The following is a 25,310-nucleotide window of genomic DNA, read 5'->3' as shown; positions in this document are numbered from 1 at the left end:
AAAACATATCTTTTTGGTTAAATTGATCAAAATCAGAGTGATTGTGAGCTCCATTTAGTAATCTGTTGCCACATTGTGAATCCTGCACCCAGGGCTCCTACAGCCAGCTCTCAGAAGCAGTCTGGTTAATTCAGGGCCTGAAGCCTCCATACAGAGTGCAGACACTCGGGCTTCATGCCACTGAGTAATCCTGGGGTTTGGATGCACTCACTGTATACTTTGGGACTAATAGTAAGGGCAGATGAGAAACTGTGATCCATTCCAGGTAAAGATCTCTCAACCTTCATGGTGCAGATGGGGGGGGGGAGGAGGGGGTTGTGTGCGTATGTCTCCACCCCCCCCCACCCCCAAAGGCTAAAGGCTAAAGACAGCATGGTTTCCTTGAGGGGAAATCTTATTGACACATCTGTTGAAATTCTTTGGGGGGGGGGGGAATCAGGCAGGATAGACAAAGGAGAGTCAATGGATGTTGTCTATTTGGATTTTCAGAAGACATTCGACAAGGTGCCACAAATGAGGCTGCTTAATGAGATAAGAGACCATGATACTACAGGAAAGATTTTAGCATGGATAGAAGATTGGCTGACTGGCAGAAGGCGCGTGTCGAAATAAAGGGGGCTTTTTCTATTTGGCTGCGGTGAATAGTGGTGATCCATGGGGGTCTGTGTTGGAACCACTTCTTTTTACGTTATGTTAATTGTTTGGATAATAAGTTGATGGCTTTTTGGCCATGTTAGCGGATGATACAAAGTTGGGTGGAGGGGCAGGTAGGGTTGAGAAAGCAGGAAGTCTGGAGAAGTGGCAGCTGGAATATAGTAGCAGCAAAGCATATTGTCATGTATTTTAGTAGAAGGAGTAAAGGTGTGGACAATTTTCTAAATAGGGAGAACATTCAAAAACCCTTGGAACAAAGGGTCTTGGGAGTCCTTGTGCAGGATTACCTAAAGATTAACTTGCAGATTGAGTCCGGGGTAAGGAAGGCAAATCTATTTTGAGAAGGCTAGAATACAAAAGCAAGGATGTAGTGATGAGACTTTATAGGACATTGGTCAGACTGTATTTGGAGAACTGTTAGCAGGTTTGAGCCTGTTAACTAAGAAAGGATGTGCTGGCATTGGAGAGGATCCAGAGGAGGTCCACAATAATGATTCCAGGAATGAAAGGGTTAATGTATTAGGAGTGTTTGATGCCTCTGGACGTACTCACTGAGGTTTAGAAGAATGAGCAGGATCTCATTGAAACCTATTAAATATTGAAAGGCCTAGATAGTGGATGTAGAAAGGATGTTCTCAGAATAGAGGGACATCCATGTAGAATAGATGAGGAATTTCTTTAGCCAGATGGTAAATCTGGAGCTTATTGCCATAGGTGGCTGTGGAGGCCAAGTCTTTGGGTATATTTAAGGTGGAGGTTGATAAGTTTTTAATTAATCAGAGCATCAACGGTTATGGGGAGAAGACAGGAGAATGGAGTTAAGGGGGATAATAAATCAGCCATCATGAAATGGTGGAGCAGAATCAATGGGCTGAATTGGCTGTCTTATGGTTGATTGAAAAATTGTAATGCCTCCATAGGGTATGGATTCAAAGTGGGGAGGGAGAGTTCTGGTTGCATTCTGAACCTCGAGGCCCAGAATAGGGCCACCCACCCAAAGGCTCATCCTTCCTAACTGTCCTACCCGTGAAAGAGTCTGTGTGTCCCACGGTGTCCTCGCAGAGATCTCGGCACCCTGGGTGGTTTGCAGTGCTAAGGCAGGGTTTCTCCAGTTATTTATGAGGGTGACTATAGTTGTCTGACAGCCTCCTTACAGTAATTCAGGGATCTTGTCACCCAGTTCGCATACTTTAGTCCGGGGGTGCGTGGGGGGCAGGTCTTGTAGGTTGAGGGTGGAGAGGAGGAGAAGATGGGGATGGGGAGAGTAGTGGCAAGTGCCACTGCACATCACCCATAGTGCGATCTCCCAACTTTCCACTGTGGGTGGAATGCTTGTGTTGGACTGGAGACATTTCCTCTGAGTGGAGGGGTTACCCACAGGGAAAGCATTCCACCCACAGTGGAAAGTTGGGAGATCGCACTCTGGGTGATGTGCAGTGGTTTTCATGCCTGGGTGTGGTGTGTGGGAGGGCTCCCACTAGGGGTGTTCTGTTGTGAGTGGAGTTAACCTGGATGGGCAGTTTTCTACAGGATGGGATTTCTTTTCCCCCCCACCCCACCCCAATGGAGCATTCTGTTGAGGGATCCCCTGTGGGTGATGTATTGGGATCTCCATCACTATGGGTATTGCAGGTAATGTCCTGTGTGTGGGGGAGGGGTGAAATACCCTGTGGGTAGGGCAGGAGGTTCCCTTGGGGGCATCCTATCATCTGTATACTTTGTTCATCTGTAGGGACTGGGATGATCCCCGCCTCTTTACACTGACTGCTCTGCGAAGGAGAGGCTTCCCCCCAGAGGCCATCAACAACTTCTGTGCTAAGGTAGGCCATTCAAGAGAGAGTTGAGAAGCAATCCTCTTAGCCACTGGGCAGTGAATGTCAGGAACCCTCTGCCAAGAGCCACAATCTGTTCCAGGCAGAGATCATTTATTGCAGTGACGGGGAGCTGGGGTAAAAACCGACCGTGGTCACAGTAAGTGCAGAGCACTCAAGGGCTGCAGTGGCCAGAAGCCCCCCCCCCCGTGTCCTTCCTAATCTGTCAGGCGCAATGGCTTCTGAAGGATTCTACAGCCATGAGTAGCGCTCATCCTATCAGCCCAGCTCTGACGTAATGCCCCTTGCACAATTATTATCACACACTACCTCACACTCGGCACCTTGCAACAACTCACCCCTGTGTGTATATACACACACAACACCCCACCCTCTCAGACACACAGGTTAACTGCTTCCTCTGTCCCTGCCACAGGTTGGTGTGACGGTTGCACAGACGACGATGGCGCCTCACCTCCTGGAGTCGTGTGTTCGAGATGTGCTCAACGACACTGCTCCTCGGGCCATGGCTATCCTCGAGCCACTGAAAGTCTCCATAACCAACTTCCCATGTGACCAGGTAACTTCCAACCCCAACCCCAACCCCATTCCCTCGCTCCCCCTCACTCACTGTGCTGCTGCTCCCAGCACTGAGTTCAAAGTCACAGCAGCCTCCTTGGTAACAGTCAGGGTGGTTGGTGTTCCAGGTGGTGGGGAAGTGCCAGTACTGACGTGTTAGTGCCGAGGAAAAGTACTGAGCAAATGCGGCGTGTTTATGGGCAGCACTAGGGGAACACCTCCAAATACTGTAACACGGGTGTCTGGCTGGCCGCCTCTCTCCACAGTTGCAGACACCCTCCCAATCCCAAGTCACAGTGTATTTCTGCGTGTCTGCTTTACAGCACCAGAGACCTAGCTTCAATCTTGGCACTGTCTGTGTAGAGTTTGCACATTGTGATTGTGTTGGTTGGTAGCTACTATAAATGGCTCCTGGGCTGCAGGTGGGTGATGGGAGAATCCACTGGGAGTCAATCAAGTGAGAACATGTGAATGTGATTGATAGTACAGACTCAGTGGGTCAATGGGCCTGTCTCTGTGTTGTATCACTTAAAACTCCACCTAATCCTTCTGCCAATTTGTTTAAATCAATCTCCCCTGTATTTTGCTCACAGCAATGGGGATTTAAGGTATTAAATCTAAACCCTTTTATGTCTTCCCTCAACCTCTTCTGTTACAGAGGAAGCACTCCTAGTTCATCCTTATAGTTGTGGCAACATGCTGTAGCCGAACAGTTATAGCATAACTTGCTGCTTATACATTCTGTGTCAGTTAATAAAGGAAAGTATACAGTATCTTTTCCAAACAGCCCAGTGATCATTCCTGCCACATGTACAGATAGGATTGTAGTAGCATAGTTTAAGAAAATGACATTAGAAGGATATAGATAGCTGTAGGAAGTGGATAAAGGTCTGTCAAATGGAGTTTAATGAGGAGAAAATGTGAAATTGTCTAATTTGGTAGTAATGATGAACAAAGCCATTTGTCTGAATGGTGAGAGATTGCAGAGTTCTGGGACACAAGGGTCTGGACATCTTGGTAATATTCATGAAAGGCTTACATTCAGGTTCACATAGGAATGCCACCAATTTCACCTGTTGAAAACAATGCATCGGGAAGTTCTGTTTCAGCCAGAGAGCACATTCAGGATAGCACAACTTGACCTAACATTGGGGTCTTCACTAAGCAACTGTGCACTGGAAGAAGTTGAAAATTTACTAAAGTGATGTCAGGAATGGGGAAGGATGGGAGACCCTGGGCTTGTATCCTCTCAAGTTTGAGGAGTCAGAAGGACATAGAACATGACGGTATAGGATCTTCAGCCCTCAGTGTTGTCTAGACCTTAAAATTTACTCTAAGATCATTCTAATCCTCCCTCTACGCTATACTCCATTTTTTTCTCTATTATCCATGTGCCTGTCTGAGAGTCTCTTAAATGTCCCTAACGTATCTGCCTGTAACCACCCTTGGCAAGGTATTCCACACACCCACCATTCTGTATAAATGCTAAAAAAATTGGCTCTTGATATTTCCCACTCGCTGCCCCCCCATGAACCTTCTTCCAATCTCCTTAAAATTATGCCCTTTGTATTAGCCATTTCCACCCTGAGAAGAAGTTTTTGTCCACTTGATATATCAAGTCAAGTCAACTTTTATTGTCATTTCGACCATAACTGCTGGTACAGTGCAAAGTAAAAACGAGACAACGTTTTTCAGGACCATGGTGTTACATGACACAGTACAAAAACTAGACTGAACTACGAAATAAAAAAACACAGAGAAAGCTACACTAGACTACAGACCTACACTGGACTGCATAAAGTGCACAAAAACAGTGCAGGCATTACAATAAATAATAAACAGGACAATAGGGCAAGGTGTCAGTCCAGGCTTCGGGTATTGAGGTGTCTGATAGCTTGGGGGAAAGAAACTGTTACATAGTCTGGTCATGCGAGCCCTAATGCTTCGGAGCTTTTTCCCAGATGGTAGGAGGGAGAAGAGATTGTATGACTGGTGCATGGGGTCCTTCATAATGCTGTTTCCTTTGCTGATGCAGCGTGTAGTGTAAATGTCCGTGATAGTGGGAAGAGAAACCCCGATGATCTTCTCAGCTGACCTCACTATCCGCTGCAGGATCTTGCGATCCAAGATGGTGCAATTTCCGAATCAGGCAGTGATGCAGTTGCTCAGGATGCTCTCAATACAACCCTGTAGAATGTGATGAGGATGGGGGGGTGGGGGGTGGGAGATGGACTTTCCAAAGCCTTCGCAAAAAGTAGAGACGCTGCTGGGCTTTCTTTGCTGTGGAGCTGGTGTTGAGGGACCAGGTGAGATTCTACACCAGGTGAACACCAAGAAATTTGGTGCCTCGAAATATATGCCTCAAGTGTATGGGAAAATTAAAACTTAAAGCTCTGAAAGGGATGTATGTAGAGATGTTTACTACTGTGGAGGATTCTGGAACAAGGGGTTTAATTTTTTTTTAAAGGGCTTGCCTATTTAAGAGGGTTGCAGAGCAATACAGCACAGACATGGGCCCTTCGGTCTAACAAGTCCATGCCAACTGCTGTACCCACCAGCTGGTCCCAATTCCCTGCAGTTGGCCCATATCCTTCCTACCCCGCAAGTATTTGCCCAAATGCTGCTTAAATTATACTATTGTTCCCACCTCAACCACTTCCTCTGGCAGTTCGTTCCATATACTCCCCTCCTCTGCGTGGAAAAAGTTGCCCCTCAGGCCCTTTTAAATCTCTTCCCTTTCACCCTAACCTACACCCCCTAGTTTTGGTTTCCCCCAACCTGGGGAAAAGACTGTTACCATCCACTTTATCTGTCTGTCAGAATTTTAAACATTTCTGTAAGTTCACCTCTCATTCTCCTATGTTTCAAGGAATAAGGACCCAGCCTGACCTCTTCCTATAACTGGTCCTGTGGTCCTGGCAACATCCTCAAATCTTTTCTGCACTCTTTCCAGTGTAACCTTTCCTATAACATGGTGATCAAAACTCTACACAGTACTCAGGGTACAGCCTCACTAACGGCTTTTGCAACTGCAGCACAATGTTCTGATTCCAATGCTCAGGCCCACTGATGAAGGCCAGTACGCCAGATGCCTTTCCACTACCCTTTCTGCCTGTGTCACTGTTTTCAACAAACTATGCACCTACACTCCTTGGTCCCTCTGTTCCATTACTCCCTACGCTGGTTTTACTTTTGAAAATACATCACCTCACACTTATCTATATTGAAATCCATTGCCACTCCTTAGCCCACTTCCCTAACTGATTAAGGTCCCCCCCCCCCCCCCCCCGTAATCTACAATAACCACTATCAACAAAACCTGCTAATTGTGTGTCTTTCACAAACCGCATGCATTACAATTAACTCATTTATATAAATAATAAGGGTCCCAGCACCACCAACTGTGGCATTAGTCAGCAGCCTCTGATTGCAAAGCAGCCTTCAACAGCCGCAGTTCCTTCTGGCTGGTTCTTGCCAGGGAGAAAGATATCACTCACTGACACAGATAACTAACGATTAATGTCTGCAGACCCACTGACGTGTTCCCTGTGCAAGAAGGTGGTTTCATCTATGGACAGTGCAAGAATGTACCCACTGTGGTTTGCAGTGTGTGTGAAATTGGGAATTAACCTGGGGAAGTAGGTGTGTTCTATTCACACAAAACACTGGAGAACTTGGCATGTTGGGCAGTAACTATGGAAATGAACTGTCAACACTTCAGGCCAAAACCCTTCTTAAGGACTAGAAAGGAGAGGGAAGAAGCAAGAATAAGCTAGAAGGTGATTGGTGTAGTCAGGTGGGTGGAAAGGTTGTGGGGGGGGAATGAAATAAGCTGGGAGCTGATTGGTAGAGAAAATAAAGTACTGGAAAAGGAGGAATCTGACAGAAGAAAAGAGTGGACCATGGGAGAAAGTATTCCCAGGTAATGCAACACTTGACCTACAGATCTGTTGGGATCGTCTACTATATCCAGTGCTCCTAATACAACCCCTAAATTAGTGACACCAACATAGATTGGGGACCATTTTGCCGAGCACCTTTGCTCCATTCACAACAAGTGGTGGCCAACCATTTTAATTCCAATTCTGACATGTTGGTCCATGGCTGCCTTTACTGCCACAACAAGACCACTCTCAGATTGAAAGAGCAGCACCTCATATTCTGTCTGGGTAGCCACCAATTTCTGGTAATTTCTCTTCTCACCCTCACTTCCATTCCCCATTCTGCCCCCCCCCCCTTGCCTCTCCACACCTACTTGGCATCTCCCTCCTCCTTTCATGTGGTCACTTTCCTCTCTGATCAGATTCCTACTTCACCAGTTCTTTGCCTTTTCCGCCCTTTACTTCCTAATTTCCACCCCCCCCCCCACCCACCTGGTCTCACCTACCACCTTCTAGTTTGTCTTCCTTCCCTTCTCCTCCCCCCCCCCCACCTTATTCTGGCTTTCTCCTTCCTTTTCAGTCCAGGTGAAGGGTCTTGGCCCAAAATATCGACTTTTTATTCCCCTCTATAGATGCTGCCTGACCTGCTGAGTTCCTCCAGCATTTTGTGTATGTTGCTCTGGATTTCTAGCACCTGCAGAATCTCTTGTGCCAATCAATTAAGCTACTCTAAGATCAATCTAACCCTTCCCTCTCACATAGCCCATTTTTCTATCACTCATGTGCCTTTCTACAAGTGTCTTAAATGTCCCTAATGTATCTGCCTCAATCACTGCCCTTGGTAGGACATTCCATACACCCACCACTTTTTTTTTAAGAAAGCTTTCTTGTGACATCTGCCTTATATTTTAATCACCTTAAAGCTATGTGCCCTTGAATTTCCACCCTGGGAAAAAGTTGGCTGTCCACTCAATTTCTGCCTCTTGTACAACTTAATCAAGTCACCTGCCATCTTCCTTTGCTTCAGAGAGAAGAGCCCTAGCTCACTCAACCTTTTGATGCCATGGTGTTGGCTAAGAGGTCCTAATGCCTGGATAAGATTTCAGTGGACAGAGTATGAAGGGAAGGTGCTGATGAATATAATGCCTCCTCTCCTGATAAAGCTGTCTGTTATCCTCAGCCTCTGGAAGTCTCCGTTCCAAATTTCCCAGCAGATGAAAGCAAAGGATTCCATGTGGTACCGATCACCTCCACAATCTACATTGAACAGTCGGACTTCCGGGAGGTGAGTCTCTCTTTTCCAAGCCTGGTGTGGAGAAATGGATCACATAGTCAGTCATAGGAGTGGGCTTCTGGCATGGAATTAATACTGGGTTCGGAATAATTCTGCTCCTTTGTCTTATGGTTTTAAGGGACCAATCATGGGATTAGGATCCAGCTGTATTTAGGACCAGATTGAGATCGGGATTGATACTTAGTTCAGAATTAGATTTGGACTGAGCATTAATTGCTTGGGACTGTGTGTTTTTGGGATCCAGCTGGGTGTTACTAGGTGATTGACACTGGGACTGAGATCAGAGACAGGGTGGGCCATCACCAGTATGATTTTCACATGAACTGCTGGCTTTTATACTCTGCTGGATCCACTGATGCTGATATACACTGGTCTGAGTGCAGGTGATGGAGAAGGGTTACAAGCGTTTGACTCCCGACCAACCCGTTGGACTCCGGCATGCTGGCTATGTCATCTTGGTCCAGAGTGTCATAAAGGTGAGTCTCATCAACACCACCAACAACTAACTGAAGTCAGAGTTCCTAACTAGGAGCAAAGTCCTCATGAGACCTTGGTCCTCTTCTGGCTCTCACAAGAGTAGAAACTATTACACTGCAGGATCCTGCTCCCCTCTTCAGTACTACAAGTGGTCCTCTGTCTTGTCATGGAGGAGGTGTGAGGTGGTAGACTAGGCTCGCTGCCAGTTTCCAGTGCTGTCCCATACCCTTGATTCCTTTAATAATTCACAGCCCACTTTTGATGAAGCCCCCTCTCATAGAGAATTCCCAACTCCAGGGTGAGGAAACTCCCCCTCCATCTCAGCCCTATTTAGCTGACCCCTTAATTACGTAACTGTGGCCCTTCATTCAGCAGAGCCACAGGCTCCCTGTGTCCTGACTGGCTAACCTGCTGAAGCTTGTGTTTAATTCTAAACTTCAGGGAATATATCCCAGATTCCTCACTCATATACCACAAGCACACCGTCCCAGAACCAGGCTAGTAAGCACTGTACCTCCTTGTACAAGAAGAGCCAGACTTCAGGAGTGGTCTGACCAAAGTCCTGACAACTTCAATGATGCATCTTGGCTCCCATACTCCAACATTGTCACAGAAGCCAGCAAACTCCTGTCTTCCTTAATCACCTTCTGAAGTTGTTTTTCAGTGATTTGTGTATGAGACCATACCCTCCCCATGTCCCTTTTGAGCATCACCTCTACACAATCTCTCAACAGTTATAAATACTGTAGTTTTTGTACTGTATTTTGTGCAGGAGTATTGATTACTTCTCACTTTTCCCACCTCTCATTGCGTTTGCTGCTGCCCACAATGGCATGACATGCATTTTCTACAATGTCCTCATTCTCTTAGTGTTCAGAATGCTTTGAACTTGTCCATAAACCTCTGATAATCCTGGGACTTGATACCTTGAGAACACTGTCCCATTTCTAGACTTTCTGACCTAAGGAATCAATCCTAAATATTTTTTCCTCAGAATCTTGTACATCTTATGAGTTGTTTTGTATTCTGCTAAACGACATGTAGTGGAGCAGTCTTTCTGAGTCCCTTCTCACTGTGCAAAGCCTTTGTGTCAATGTAGCTATGAACCTGCCTTTTCAACACAACTCCTACTCAGGGTAGAGGAACGAGCTGCCTATGTGGAGATGCATATTGACTTCAGGAGATGTGTGTGTCTCCATCCACTCATCATCGTTAACTCTACAGTTAGCACAGTTTCATCATTTGGCTCCCTGGTCATCCTTACTTCTCAGGACCTCATGTGGGAGAACCATATCTCCTGCAACAACAAAAAAGCTCAGCAGAGGATGGATTTGTGGCAGTTGGTAAGATTCAGTTCTCCCCAGTATATCCTGGTGTAATTCTACACAGAGAGCAACCTCACATCAGTCATTCCTGTCTAGTTTGGTGCAGCATCCTCTCACGATATTCAAAAACTACAGTGAACTGTCAGGTCAGCAGAAAAGGTCATTGTCTGCAGCCTACCATCACTGCAGGAGTTGTACGTGTCCAGGACAAAGAAATGGGCAGGAAAAATCATTGTAAACACCACCCACCCTGCAAATTAACTTTTCCAGAAGGTGTATTTAAGCAGAAGGTGATAGATTCTTGATTATTCAGGGTGTGAAGGGATACAGGGAGAGGCAGGAGATTGAGGCTGAGAATTAAAATGGATCAACCATGATGAAATGGCAGAACAGATACGATAGGCCAAATGGCCTAATTCTGCTCCTGTATCTTATGGTCTTATGATCTAGGATTATTAAAACAAAAACTTCATACCATCTCCCCTCACCCCCCCCCCCCAGGTAATTAATCTGATCAACCATTCTAGTTAGCCCTACCCTCATCTGTTTCCCAATCACTGTGTTATACTACAAACAATTTAAACCTTATAATGCTGTTTACATTGTAAATTCATGCTGGCATTTGTGTACTTTGGCACATTTTATTCCATATCTGTATTTCCAACTTTATTTTCATATAATTCTTTATTCTGTGTAATTGTTAATTTTTTTTGTTCCATATTACACCCTGACCAACACACCACAGCAAATTCCTAATCCATGTGAATGTTTATGGTGAATAAAGATGATCCTTGACCCTTTCTGTGTAAATTCAACACACAAAACTACCTGAGGAATCTGATGAAACAGGAATGTTCCTTGCATTTTTCACTCTCCAGGATAGCAATGGAAAGGTGATTGAATTGGAGGCAACTTGTAAGAAGTCTGACTCCGTGGAGAAACCAAAGGCTTTTATTCACTGGGTGTCCAATCCTCTGACGTGTGAACTGCGGCTCTATGAGACACTGTAAGTCATACTAGGGTTGGGGCGGAGGTGAGGGGTGGTGAGGCTGTCTGTGCCCAGCTGGTGTTCTGACTGATGCTGGCCCTCAAGGGACAACATGGGAAACTGGCTGGTGAGGTACAATAGCAGAAGAGTGGGCTATGTCCAACTAAATCCACACTTGCCTCCCTTCATCTTCCTGCCCCTCCCACCAAACAGCCATAGATCTGGGAGTGTAGAGGCAGTCCTGGGGATGGAGGGTCACTTCCCTTCAGGTTTAGTGTGCTCTGAACTGAATTGCAGGTTTCCCCACAGATGAGACAGGAGGTGGGGTGATATGATGTGCTTCCTCTGCTGTCTAAACAAGGCTTCCACCATCTGTCCATGCTGCTGAATCTCATCCTGTGTCCACTTTCACCAAGAAGTGGTTCAATAGTATGGGAAATGGTTCTCAAAGACCATGTCAAAGTCAAGTTTATTGTCATAGGCACATGTAAAGTTCAAAGTAAATTTACTGTCAAAGTACATATGTCACCATATATAACTGAAATTCATTTTCTTGTGGGCATTCACAATAAATACGAAGGAACAGTAGAATCAGTGCAAGACCGTACACAGCAGGGCAGACAACTGAAGTACAAAACACAAACTGCAAATACAGAAGGGGGAAGAAACAATCATAAATGAGCAGGATATGAGATGGAATTCTTGAAAATCGTGGAGGTCCTTGATGATGAATGCTGCCCAAGTGACACAGGAAATGAAAACCTTACCTGCAGCAACATTCACAAGAAAAACACACTCAGTGGCCACTTTATTAGGTACAGAAGTGGAACCCAGTATGATGTTCTGCTGTTGTAGTCCATCCATTTTAAGGTTCAACGTGCTGTGCTTTCAGAGAGATGCTGTCTGGCCATTCTCCTCTGACCTCTCTGAACAAGGTGTTTTCCCCCACTGAACTGCCACTCACTGGATGTTTTTCACACTGTTCTCTGAACTGTAGAGACTTGTGCGTGAAAACACCAGATCAGCTTCTGAGTTACTGAACCAACCCGTTTGGCACCAACAATCATTCCATGGTCCAAGTCACTTGGGTCACATTTCTTCCTCGTTCTGATATTTGGTCTGAATAACAACTGAAGCTCTTGACTGTATCTGCATACTTTTATGAATTGAGTTTCTGCCACAGGACTGACTGATTAGATATCTGCATTAACGAGCAGGTGTACAAGTGTACCTAATAAAGTGGCCATTGAGTACAATACATAAATTACAGTGGTGCAAGGAAGTTTGTGAACCCTGTAGAATGTTCTCTATTTCTGCATAAATATGACCTAAAATGTGATCTGAACCCAATTAAATAAAAAAAATGAAATCATTATACTATTTATTGAGGAAAATTATCTAATATTACTTGCATTTTTGGTAAAAGTATGTGGATCTTTGCTTTCAGTAACTGGTGTGTTCCCTTGTACAGCAATAACGTCAACCAAGCATCTCCAGGTGATCAGTCTGCACATCGTCTTGGAGGAATTTTATGCCATTCCTCCTCACAAAAGTGCTTCAACTCTGGGGTGTTGGGCTTCCTTGCATGAACTGCTTGCTACAGGTCCTTCCACAACATTTCTATAGGATTAAGATCAGGACTTTGACTCGACCATTCCAAAGCACAAATTTTCTTCTTTTTAAACCATTGTTGTTGATTTACGTTTGTGTTTCAGATCGTTTTGTTGCATTATTCAACTTCTATTAAGCTTCAGGTGATGGACTGCTACCCTGACATTCTCCTGTAAAATGTCTTGATACAATTTTGAATTTGTTGTTCCCTCAACAATTGCAAGCTGTCCAGGCCCTAAAGCAGCCCCAAACCACAATCCTCCTTCCACCATGCTTCACTTAGGGTGAGCTTTTGGTGTTGGTGCACAGCGCCCTTTCCCCTTCAAACATAGCAGTGTGCATTTCTGCCAAAAGAACATAGAACATAGAATAGTACAGCACATTACAGGCCCTTTGGCCCACAATGTTGTGCTGATCCTCAAACCCTGCCTCACATATAACCTCCCACCTTAAATTCCTCTATATACCTGTCTAGTAGTCTCTAAAACTTCACGTGTGTCTGCCTTCACCACTGACTCAGGCAGTGTATTCCACGCACCAACCACTCTCTGAGTGAAAAACCTTACTTGAACATCCCTCCCCTTACCTTAAAGCCATGTCCTCTTGTACTGAGCAGTGGTGCCCTGGGGAAGAGGCGCTGGCTGTCCACTCTGTCTGTTCCTCTTAATATCTTGTATACCTCTATCATGTCTCCTCTCATCCTCCTTCTCTCCAAAGAGTAAAGCCCTAGCTCCCTTAATCTCTGATCATAATCCATACTCTCTAAACCAGGCTGCATCCTGGTAAATCTCCTCTGTACCCTTTCCAATGCTTCCAAATCTTTCCTATAGTGAGGCGACCAGAACTGGACACAGTACTCCAAGTGTGGCCTAACTAGAGTTTTATAGAGCTGCATCATTACATCGTGTCTCTTAAACTCTATCCCTCGACTTATGAAAGCTAACACCCCATAAGCTTTCTTAACTACCCTATCTACTTGTGAAGCAACTTTCAGGGATCTGTGGACATGTACCCCCAGATCCTTCTGCTCCTCCACACTACCAAATATCCTGCCATTTACTTTGTACTCTGCCTTGGAGTTTGTCCATCCAAAGTGTACCACCTCACACTTCTCCGGGTTGAACTCCATCTGCCACTGCTCAGCCCACTTCTGCATCCTATCAATGTCTCTCTGCAATCTTTGACAATCCTCTACACTATCTACAACACCACCAACCTTTGTGTCATCTGCAAACTTGCCAACCCACCGTTCTACCCCCACATCCAGGTCATTAATAAAAATCACAAAAAGTAGACGTCCCAGAACAGATCCTTGTGGGACACCACTAGCCACAACCCTCCAATCTGAATGTACTCCCTCCACCACGACCCTCTGCCTTCTGCAGGCAAGCCAATTCCGAATCCACCTGGCCAAACTTCCCTGGATCCATACCTTCTGACTTTCTGAATAAGCCTACCGTGTGGAACCTTGTCAAATGCCTTACTAAAATCCATGTAGATCACATCCACTGCACCACCCTCATCTATATGCCTGGTCACCTCCTCAAAGAACTCAAATCAGGCTTGTTAGGCACGATCTGCCCTTCACAAAGCCATGCTGACTGTCCCTGATCAGACCATGATTCTCTAAATGCACGTAGATCCCATCTCTAAGAATCTTTTCCAACAGCTTTCCCACCAGACGTAAGGCTCACTGGACTATAATTACCCAGACTATCCCTACTGCCTTTTTTGAACAAGGGGACAACATTCGCCTCCCTCCAATCCTCCGGTACCATTCCTGTGGACAACAAGGACATAAAGATCCTAGCCAGAGGCTTAGCAATCTCTTCCCTCACCTCGTGGAGTAGCCTGGGAAATATTCCGTCAGGCCCTGGGGACTTGTCCGTCCTCATGTATTTTAACAACTCCAACACCACCTCTCCCTTAATATCAACATGCTCCAGAACATCAACCTCACTCATATTGTCCTCACCGTCATCAAGTTCCCTCTCATTGGTGAATACCAAAGAGAAGTATTCATTGAGGACCTCGCTCACTTCCACAGCCTCCAGGCACATCTTCCCACTTTTATCTCTAATCGGTCCTACCTTTACTCCTGTCATCCTTTTGTTCTTCACATAATTAAAGAATGCCTTTGGGGTTTTCCTTTACCCTATTTGCCAAGGCCTTCTCATGCTCCCTTCTTGCTCTTCTCAGCCCCTTCTTAAGCTCCTTTCTTGCTACCTTATATTCCTCAATAGACCTATCTGATCCTTGTTTCCTAAACCTCATGTATGCTGCCTTCTTCCACCTGACTAGATTTTCCACTTCACTTGTCACCCATGGTTCCTTCATCCTATCATTCTTTATCTTCCTCACCGGGACAAATTTATCCCTAACATCCTGCAAAAAATCCTTAAACTTCGACCACATGTCCATAGTACATTTCCCTGTGAAAACATCCCAATTCACACCAGCAAGTTCTAGCCTTATAGCCTCATAATTTGCCCTTCCCCAATTAAAAATTTTCCTGTCCTCTCTGATTTTATCCTTTTCCATGATAATGCTAAAGGCCAGGGAGTGGTGATCACTGTCCCCCAGATGCTCACCCACTGACAGATCTGTGATCTGACCCGGTTCATTACCTAATACTAGATCTAGTATGGCATTCCCCCTAGTCGGCCTTCCAACATACTGTGACAGGAATCCATCCTGGACACTCTTAACAAACTCTGCCCCATCTAAACCCTTGGAACTAATCAAGTGCCAATCAATACTGGGGAAGTTAAAGTCACCCATGATAACAACCCTGTTATTTTTGCACCTTTCCAAAATCTGCCTCCCAATCTGCTCCTCGGTATCTCTGCTGCTACCAGGGGGCCTGTAGAATACCCCCAGTAGAGTAACTTCTCCCTTCCTGTTCCTGACTTCTACCCATACTGACTCAAAAGAGGATCCTGCGATCCTGCGACATTATCCACCCTTTCTGCAGCTGTAATAGTATCCCTGACTAGTAATGCCACCCCTCCTCCCCTTCCCCGCCCCCCCATCCCTCTTAAAGCACTGAAATCCAGGAATATTGAGAATCCATTCCTGCCCTGGTGCCAGCCAAGTCTCTGTAATGGCCACTACATCATAATTCCATGTGTGTATCCAAGCTCTCAGTTCATCACCTTTGTTCCTGATGCTTCTTGCATTGAAGTACACACACTTTAGCCCTTCTACCTTATTATCTTTACACCCTTTATTCTGCTTCTTTTTCATCAAAGCCTCTCTGTATGTTACATCTGGCTTTACTCCATGCACTTTTTTCACTGCTCTATCGCTCTGAGTCCCATCCCCCTTGCAAATTAGTTTAAACCCTCCTGAACCATGCTAGCAAACCTATCTGCAAGGATATTGCTGCCCCCTCGAGTTCAGGTGCAACCCATCCAATCTGTACAGGTCCCACCTTCCCCAGAAGAGATCCCAATGATCCAAAAATCTAAAACCCTGCGCCTTGCACCAACTCCTCAGCCACGCATTCAACTGCCATCTCCTCCAATTCTTACTATCACGTAGCACTGGCAGCAATCCTGAGAACGCCACCCTTGAGGTCCTGTTCTTCAGCCTTCTGCCTAGTTCCCGAAACTCACACTTCAGGACCTCATCCCTCTTCCTGCCTATGTCGCTGGTACCAACATGTATCATGACTTCTGGTTGCTTTCCTGCTCATAACCGGTCATGCACCCGGTCAGAGACATCCCGGACCCTGGCACCCAGGAGGCAACAAACCATGCGAGTGTCCTTCTCACGTCCACAAAATCTACTGTCTGCTCCCCTGACTAGAGTCTCCAGTGACAACAGCTCTCCTCTTCTCTGTCCCACCCTTCTGCACCACAGGGTCAGACTCAGTGCCAGAGGCCCTGCCACCGTGGCTCACATCTCGTCGGTCGTCCTCGCCAACAGCATCCAGGACGGTAAACTTATTATTCGGGGGAATGGTTACAGGGGAGCTCTGCACTACTTGTCTACTCTCCTTTGCTTTCTCCCCTTGGACTGTCACCTAACAACCTGCTCCCTGTAGCTCTCATCTATGACTGCCTCATTCTCCCTTATAGTCGAAGGTCATCCAGCTGCTGCTCCAGATTCCTCACACGGTCTTCCAGATCGCCCAGCCGCAAGCACTTCTGGTAGATGTGACTCTACGGGAGAGGGGAGTTTCCCCAAGACTGCCACATCTCACAGGAGAGGCACATCAGCATCTCAGGAGGCATTGTAAAGACTAACTGGGAACAAACTCATCCTCCGCCTCTTCTCGTTGAAGCCTCTCGAGTCAAAGCCTCAAATCTCCACTCCTTCACTGGCCCACTCACTCCCTGGCCACTTTCAAAAGGTTCAACTTTTGTATCATCTGTCCACAGAGCATTGTCCCAGAAGGTTGTAGAACATCCAGGTGCTCTTTTACAAACTTGAGACGTGCAGCAATGGTTTTTTTTGGGAGAGCAGTGGTTTCCTCTGTGGCATCCTCCCATGAACACCATTGATTTTTCTTACAGTGGACATATGAACAGAGACTTTAGCAAGTTCTAGAAATATCTGCAGGTCTTTTGCTGTTACCCTTGGGTTCTTTTCATCTCCTTCAGCATTGCACATTGCGCTCTTGATGTGATCTTTGCAGGATGCCCACTCATAGGGAGAGTAGCAACAATACTGAGCTTGCTCCATTTGTAGACAATTTCTTACTGTGGACTGATGAACACTTAGGGCTTTAGAAATGCTTTTGTATCCTTTTCCGTAGAACATTACAGCACAGAAACAGGCCTTTTGGCCCTTCTTGGCTGTACTGAACTATTTTTTTGCCTAGTCCCACTGACCTGCACCTGAACCATATCCCTCCATACACCTCTCATCCATATACCTGTTCAAGTTTTTCTTAAATGTTAAAAGTGAGCCCTCATTTACCACTTCATCTGGCAGCTCATTCCACACACCTGCCACTCTCTGTGAAGAAGCCCCCCCCCCCCCCCAGTCAATGTTCCCTTTCAACTTTTCCCCCTTCACCCTTAACCCATGTCCCCTGGGTTTTTTTCTCCCCTAGCCTCAGTGGAAAAAGCCTGCTTGCATTCACTCTATCTATACCCATCATAATTTTATATACCTCTATCAAATCTCCCCTCATTCTTCAACGCGCCAGGGAGTAAAGTCTAATCTATTCAACCTTTCTCTGTAACTCAGTTTCTCAAGTCCCGGCAACATCCTTGTAAACCTTCTCTGCACTCTTTCCACCATATTAATGTCCTTCCTGTAATTCAGTGACCAAAACTGCACACAATTTCCAACTTCATGCATCTCTACAATTCTTCTAAGGTCCTCTGAAAGTGTTTTGATGGAAACATGGTACATGTGAACAGATATTTCTTGAGAAGGCTCCATCGGTAACCTGACTTACTGTGTTTTTTTTAATATCGGGTAGGGCACCTCTATAACCCACACTTCCAATATCATCGCATTGATTGCAACACCTGACTCCAGATAGCTTTTGTAAAAAGCTTTACCCCAGAGGTTCACATACTTTTTCCAACAAATGCATGTAATATTGGATCATTTCCCAATAAATAAATAAATAATCAAATATGATGTTTTTCTGTTATTTATGTAATTGGGTTCTCTTTATCAAGTTTTAGGATTTGCGTGAAGATCTGATCACATTTTAGGTCATATTTATGCAGAAATTGAAAATCCTACAGGTTCACAAACTTTCTAGCACCACTGTATACTAGAAATTTTACAGAAGCACCAATTACAACAAAAAATGTTGAAGTTAGTGCAAAGTGATTAATATGGTGCTAGTTTTGCTAAACTGAGCTAGAGGTTACTCTTTTGGCAGTTTGTTCAAGAACCAAGTGGTTGAAAAGTAGTTGTTCTGGAAACTTCCATGGCCTTGCTGTGAAGCATTATGGTTGGAGGTTGGAGTTATACAGTGGGTCAGGTGACTGTACCTACACCCAATGGTGTGTTAACCACAGGAACCTACTCATTTAGTAGGTTTTAGGTGGTTTCCTGAGGGTGGCTGATTTGCAAAGGGAGGGTTTCTCAGAATGGGGTCAGTTTTGAGAGGGAGTGCGGTTCTGAGAGGATTTCTCAGAGTTGAGGTTTTGGAGGGTTTCTCAGAGTTTAGGAGGATTTTTCAGGTTGGGGGTCTGAGGGTTTTGGTGGGGTTGATGCCTTGACCTGATGTCTCATTTTGCAGATTCCTCCATAAATGTCCTGAGGACACAAGTGAGGTGCCCGGTGGCTTCCTGTCAGACATTAACCCAGTGAGTATTGCACCTGAAACATGAAGACTATGCCCTGATCACTGAGAGAGGGGTGGGGTTAGCATTTCCAGGAATGAACCCATCTCCACAGGCTGAAGAGTGGCTGATATTTTGCAGGTGTGACTGAGGAAGGAGTCTGCTGCCCCTCTCTCTGGAGGAGTGAGTCACACAAGTTGTACCAGTTAATGTGGCAGCACTGCACACAGGAAGATCCCATGAGCTGCTTTGTGACAAATGTCCATTTAAAAAGTCCTTTGAGACTTGTCTGAGTGACATGTGTCCAAGTGGTTAAGACATTGGGCTAGCGATCGGAAGGTCGTGAGTTCAAGCCCCAGCCAAAGCAGCGTGTCCTTGAGCAAGGCACTTAACCACACGTTGCTCCAGTCCACCCATAAAAAATGCTGGGGGTTAACCTCGCGATAGACTGGCGTCCTATCTGGGGGTGGGGGGGGGTGGAGTCTCGTACTCTTAATCGCTGTACACCACAGAAACTGGCATAAGCACCGGCCTGATGAGCCTATAAGGCTTGGGAAAGACTTTATCTTTAACTGTGTGACCCTGCCCCCAGCATACTAAATACAGTTGTTGATTCGGTGGACACAAGGCATGTCACTGTCATCCAGGACATGTAAATGTTCCCAACCGAAAGGTGCCTCTGCTCAGTCTCAGAACATAACCCACTTGAGACATTCCTTTCCCAGTCAAAGAAGATATGGTGACACGGTAGCATGGCAGTTAACATGACGCTATACAACTTGGAGTGTTGGAGTTCAATTCCAGTGTCCTCTTGTAAGGAATTTGTATGACCTTCCATGAATGTATGCGTTTCTTCTGGATGCTCTAATTTCCTCCAATATTTCAAAGATGTACCAGTTTGTAGGTTAATTAGTCACTGTAAATTGCCCTGCGATTGGTCTTGGGTTATAGGTGGTTTACTGGGTGGTTTGGCTCGCTGGTTCTGTGATATATCTTGAAATCGAAATAAGATTTTAAAATGTGAGGAGCAAGTCTTTTACAGAGTGCTGGGTCCCTTGAATGTGCTGCCTGGAGTGGTGCTGTAGGCAGATCTGATAGAGGCTCTTAGATAGGCACATGGTTGTGCAGAGAGTGAGGAATATGGGCCTTGTGCAGGCAAAAAGGATTCATTTAGTTCTATGCTGGTGAGCCTCTTCTGCACCCTCTCCAAGGTCTTATCTGTCCTGTAATTAGGAGACCAGAACTGCACTCAGAAGTGGCCTAACCAAAGTTTTGTCCAGCTACACTGTGACTTCCCAACTTTTATACTCAAAGCCCAAACTGACATATGTGTGCCTCCACCACCCTGTTTCCTTGTGTTGCCCCTTTCAGGGAGATGTGGACTTGCACTCCAAGATCCCTTTGTACATCAGTGCTCCTGAGGGTCTTGCCACTTTCCTCTTGCATTTGACAACCTGAAGTGCAACACCTGACATTTGTCCAAAATAAACTCTTATTGGCCATTTCTCTGCACACACTTCCAGCTGTTCCATATTCTGCTGAATCCCTTGTCAACCTCCACAACTGCAAATTTTTGTCTTCTGCAATCTTGCGAATCAACCAACCAAGATTTGCACTGCAAACAGCAGCAGTCCCATTACTGTTCCCTACGCAAAACCACAGCTCATACACCTGCAGCAGCCCCACCATTGTTCCCTGCATAGGCACCACAGACGAGCAGCAGCCCCCATTGCTGCTCACAGACCTGCAGTCAGGAGGATCCCAAGTATAGCCTTCACCACCTGTGTTCCTGTGCCGCCAAATAGGACCCCATCATTCCTTGTGTGAGTCTCCTCCCCAAACAACAGCTTGTACTTGGCCGGATTAAGTCCCACCTGATATTGCTTTGCCTAGTTTATGAAGTGTGCCTCTCATTATTCAATATGACAATCTTCTTCATCTCTTCCCAGAACTCCTTGCAGGAGATCCCCAATGCGTTGGTAGATGTTTCGGTGAAAAATGCCAATACGTTTGATAAGTTCCAGTTTGAGCGCGTTGGTTATTTCTCTGTGGATCCGGACAGCACTGAGCAGAAGGTGAGTGCAATGATGATCCCAGTGTGCTGTGTATTTGTGTATTGGTGAGGGGTGTTGATGGTGGGTGCACCACCCACACCAAATCACCCTCGTTATCACATTCCAATCCCTCCACCCCAACACTGTGCTCTGAGGAAGAACTGTGAACCATTCAGATTAATTTGCTTATCATTAAATCAAAAGCTACAGTTATGACAAACACCCTTATAGGTGTGCTGGGGACAGCCTGCAAATGTTGTCATACATTCTAGTACCAACACTGATTGCCCACAGTGCTTGGCAGAACAACACAAACAACATCAAAACAAACCATCTTTTCTCTGTCTCTGTTTCTCTCCCGCCCCTGGGGCAGGTCACATCTGTGCCTCCAATTTACCCACTCACTCTCTCTCAGCCCCAGGACAGATGACCTCTGGTTGCTGATCTGTACTCACAGATACAGAGCCTCAGTTTAGCAACTCAGCAGCCACGGAGCTGTAATGCTGAATTCAGGCAGGGAGATGGCCAACCTGGAGGAGATGGCCATCAGCTCTCATCCACGAGGCTTGACATCTTCTCACTGGTCTCTACCACAGCGCACTTCAACCTGGACTGAGGCACCTGCCTTACACTCCTCATTTACTGAGCCAATCTCTTAACTCCCTTCATCTGTCCCCTACATCCTAATCTGTCCTCTAACTCCCTCTGCTGTCCCCAAAACCATCCCTACAAACCTTTCTTTTTTAAATATGTCTGAGCCTTGAATCTAGACATCACAGCTTGGAGCCATTTTGACCAGAAGTAAATATCTTCCCTAAAGGGCTAGTTCAGGCTAAACAGGAACTCCCTACCTTTCTTAGCCTGACCCCTCCTCACACCCAGTAAGTCGTCGTTCTGGCACCTTCTCTGCCTTCTATTTGATGCATTCTGGGTCTGGTCGCCACCAGTAATGCCAGCATTTATCGCTCATCCCTAATTCCCCCCCCCCCCCCAGAGGAAAATGCTCCCATGGTGCTAGTGGGGAAGGGATTTCAGAGATCAGATCAGACCCTGTAATGGTGGGAGAGATGGTGGGTTTGGGAGGAGACGTTGGAACTGGGAGAGTTGCTGCAGGAGGGTTTATAGTGGGTGCATACTGCTCCAGTGGTGAAGGAGTGCCATGGTAACCCTTCACTTGCATACAGCATGGTAGCGTAGCAGTTCATGTAACACTTTACAGAGCCAGTGACACAGGTTCAATTCCTGCCACTGTCTGTAAGGAGTTTGTACATTCTCATCTTGACCACGTGGGTTTTTCCCAGTTTCTCCCACGTTCTAAAACCATATACCGGTTAGGGTTAGTAAATTGTAGGCGTGCTATATCGGCACTGGAAGCATGGCAACTCTTGCAGACTGCCCCCATCACATTCCTCAGACGATGTTGGTGGTTGTTGCAAACAACACATTGCACTGTATGCTTCATTGTACACTTGACAACTAAAGCCTCTTTGTTCATCCACACCACACTGAGTTAGGCAGGCTGTTCCCTAATATTGGTGCCAGAGTTTCTTGCTTTTCCTCTGCAGTTGGTGTTCAACAGAACTGTGACGCTGAAGGAGGATCCTGGAAAGATGTGAGCTGAGCTGTGCAGACCCACACCCACACCTACACCACGCTGCAGCTTCTGACCAAAGGAGATTCTGTTGCTTCTTGCCCCTTGAATCATCACAGTAATAAACTTGACATGAGACTGCAGGAGATCAGCTGAGGCAGCGAAGAATTTCCCTGCAGTCCTCTGTACGCCATCTACACTCTTTTGACTTGGAGCCCTCCAATTGATCGATTGATCTGGGTAACTGTCCAGAAGATCAAGCAGCAGGAAGGTGGACCCTCACAGTGACCAGCTGTGCCCCAGAAAGCTGGGGGGGAGGGGAGAGGGTGCAAGGGGACCTGCTATACGGGGAGGAGGAGTGTTTTATGATCTCGGATGGGAAGAAGCTGGTGTGGGTGAGATGGGCCATGTCAGAGGTCATCTAGCTCTAGTGTGGAAACACCACGGTAACCTGCTAACTGATTTGCACTCCTTTTCCCAGCTCAGCCCATCCCTCCCCCCCCCCCCACCAAGTGACACCCCCTCCTTGGCTGTTGCCATGCCCCTCACCCTCTCTCCCACTACCACTGTTTAGCTCAAATTTCTTGCAACAGTTGATGTTTGATGTCTGGTTTGCAAAAATAAAGCAATGATTTTTGGAGCCCCTCCCTTGTCGTTGTGGAATTCCAGAGTTCCTGTTTCCCAAAGTCACAGGTGCTGCACCTAATACTGTGCGAGCCCCCCTCCTCCACTGAACTGGCTCAATGCTGTGGGAGTACTCCCCTCCCTCCCCACCAGAGAGGTTCGAACAGTGGCTGTCATCATGCAGTCAGTAGACAGCTTCAGGACAGGCTCCTGGCTTGAAGTACACTGGAGTAACTTCCCTGCCCTGCTGTTGGTGTGCTTCTGCAGAAACCCAGCCTCAGGATTAGGGCAGCACAGTGGAGCAGCGCTTCAATCTCAACCTCCGGCACTCTCTGCGGAGGTTTCCCTGTAACTGTAGGTTTCATCCAGATCCTTCAGCTTCCTCCTACATCCAACACTATGCAGGTTAATGAGTTAATCAACTGCTGTAAACTGCCCCCTGGGTGTAGATGGTGGTGGAAGAATCTGGATTGGGAATGTATGTGGAGAAACACTGCTGGCATTGCTGTCAGAGCCAGCATGGACGTGATAACACCATAAGCCACATGAGCAGAATGGGCGATTTGGCCATTGAAGTCTGCTCTACCATTCCATCATGGCTGATTTGTTATCCCTCTCAACCCCATTCTCCTGCCTTCTCCCAATAATCTTTGACGCCCTGACTGATCAAGAGCCTATCAAGATCCACTTTAAATATACCCAATGATTTGGCTTCCATAGCTGTCTGTAGCAATGAATTCTACAGATTCACCACCCTGTAGCTAAAGAAATTCCTCCTCATCTGTTCTGTTCTGAGATTGTGCCCTCTTGTCATAGACTCTTCACTATTGGAAACATCCTTTCCATGTCCACTCTCTCTAGACTTTTCAACATTCAGTAGGTCTCAATGAGATTTCTCCCTCATTCTTCTAAATTCCTGTGAGTACAAGCCCAGAGCTATTGAACATTAATCCTTTTAGTCCTGAAATCATTATGAACCTCTTCAGGACCTGCTCCAATGCCAGCACACCCTTTCTTCAATATGGGGCCCCCTTTATGGCCTAGTGGTCACCTGCTACATCACAAGAGTATGTGCGAAACACAATCTTCACCATTGACAGGGTGTATTTATAAACTAACTTTAATGCCCAACATGGCGAGGAACCGTCAGCACTGACTGTCACGGAGGTGCAGACAGCAGGTGATGGAGCTGGCCAGTGGAGGAGACATTTACTGGAAAGTGCAGTAACTTGGGTTGAAAGAGTAGCAGGAGGGTGGTGATACAGGGAAGTAGTAGACCACAGGGAGAGTAAGAGCAATGGAAACCTGTACAGATCTGCATGTGTGATGGGTGCCTGGGACTGAACTGTGGCTGTGCATGAGGATCCAGCCAGGAGACTGAAACATTTACAGATAACAGAAGCCTAGATGAGGACTTTGGCATCTAAACTGGAGGTGTGCTGGACAGTGAAGAGGCTGTCTGATTACAGCAGGATTGAGAACAATTGGGAAATTGGGCCAAGGAATGGAAGATAGATTTTAACTCTGAGTCTGGAAAGTTAACCAAGCCAGGACTTGCACAGTAAACAACAGAGCCCTGGGGAATATTAGAGAACAGAGCTTGGGGTACACCAAAAGTGGTGACACAGGTAGTTAAGGTTGTGAAGAAGCCTTACCTTCACTAGCAAGAGGCATTGAGTGAAGCGGTGATGTGTGATGTTGCAGTTGTACTGTATTGATCAGGCTTTACATGGAGCATTGTGTGCAGACACCACAGGAAAGATGAAGAGGGTGCAGGAAATATTCATAAATGTCACTGGGACTGGAGTTAAGAGGAGAGACTGGACAAGCTGGGACTGTTTTCCTTGAATGGAAGGAGACTGAGGGTTGACCTTGTAGAGGTTTATAACATCACGAGGGGCAAAGAAAGGGTAGATAGAAAACCCTCCCTCCCCCCCCCTTTCAATTCCCCACTGCTTCTCACCTGCCTATTACCTCACTCTGACATCCTTCCTTTCCTTTCTCCCACGGTCCAATCTCCTCTCCTGTTGTATTCCTTCTTCAGGCTACCTTACATCTTACACCGTCGTCCTCTTCCCTCTCACCTGTCAGCTTTTACTCCTTCCCCTCCCCTTGCCGCCTTGTTCTGTCATCTTTCCATAGATGCTGCCTGACCCACTGAGTT

At 46.2% G+C, this 25,310-nt stretch overlaps 1 protein-coding gene across 1 annotated transcript in view; it reads left to right on the top strand.

Moving 5' to 3' along the window:
* qars1 (glutaminyl-tRNA synthetase 1) overlaps nucleotides 1-23,167 on the top strand; it is a 67,246-nt gene extending 44,079 nt beyond the window's left edge. Inside the window, exons 17-24 of the mRNA XM_059943859.1 lie at nucleotides 2,387-2,474; nucleotides 2,902-3,045; nucleotides 8,106-8,210; nucleotides 8,603-8,695; nucleotides 10,900-11,027; nucleotides 18,835-18,901; nucleotides 20,827-20,952; nucleotides 22,497-23,167. Of these exons, the coding sequence (XP_059799842.1) occupies nucleotides 2,387-2,474; nucleotides 2,902-3,045; nucleotides 8,106-8,210; nucleotides 8,603-8,695; nucleotides 10,900-11,027; nucleotides 18,835-18,901; nucleotides 20,827-20,952; nucleotides 22,497-22,547 (802 nt within the window). The 3' untranslated portion in view covers nucleotides 22,548-23,167. The remainder of the gene's footprint in view (nucleotides 1-2,386; nucleotides 2,475-2,901; nucleotides 3,046-8,105; nucleotides 8,211-8,602; nucleotides 8,696-10,899; nucleotides 11,028-18,834; nucleotides 18,902-20,826; nucleotides 20,953-22,496) is intronic.
* Nucleotides 23,168-25,310: the final 2,143 nt, after the last annotated feature.

Source organism: Hypanus sabinus, chromosome 19 (genome assembly GCF_030144855.1).
Source record: "Hypanus sabinus isolate sHypSab1 chromosome 19, sHypSab1.hap1, whole genome shotgun sequence".
Lineage (NCBI taxonomy): Eukaryota > Metazoa > Chordata > Chondrichthyes > Myliobatiformes > Dasyatidae > Hypanus > Hypanus sabinus.
The sequence above is the reverse complement of the archived record's forward strand: the minus strand, read 5'-3'. Positions and strand labels throughout refer to the sequence as shown.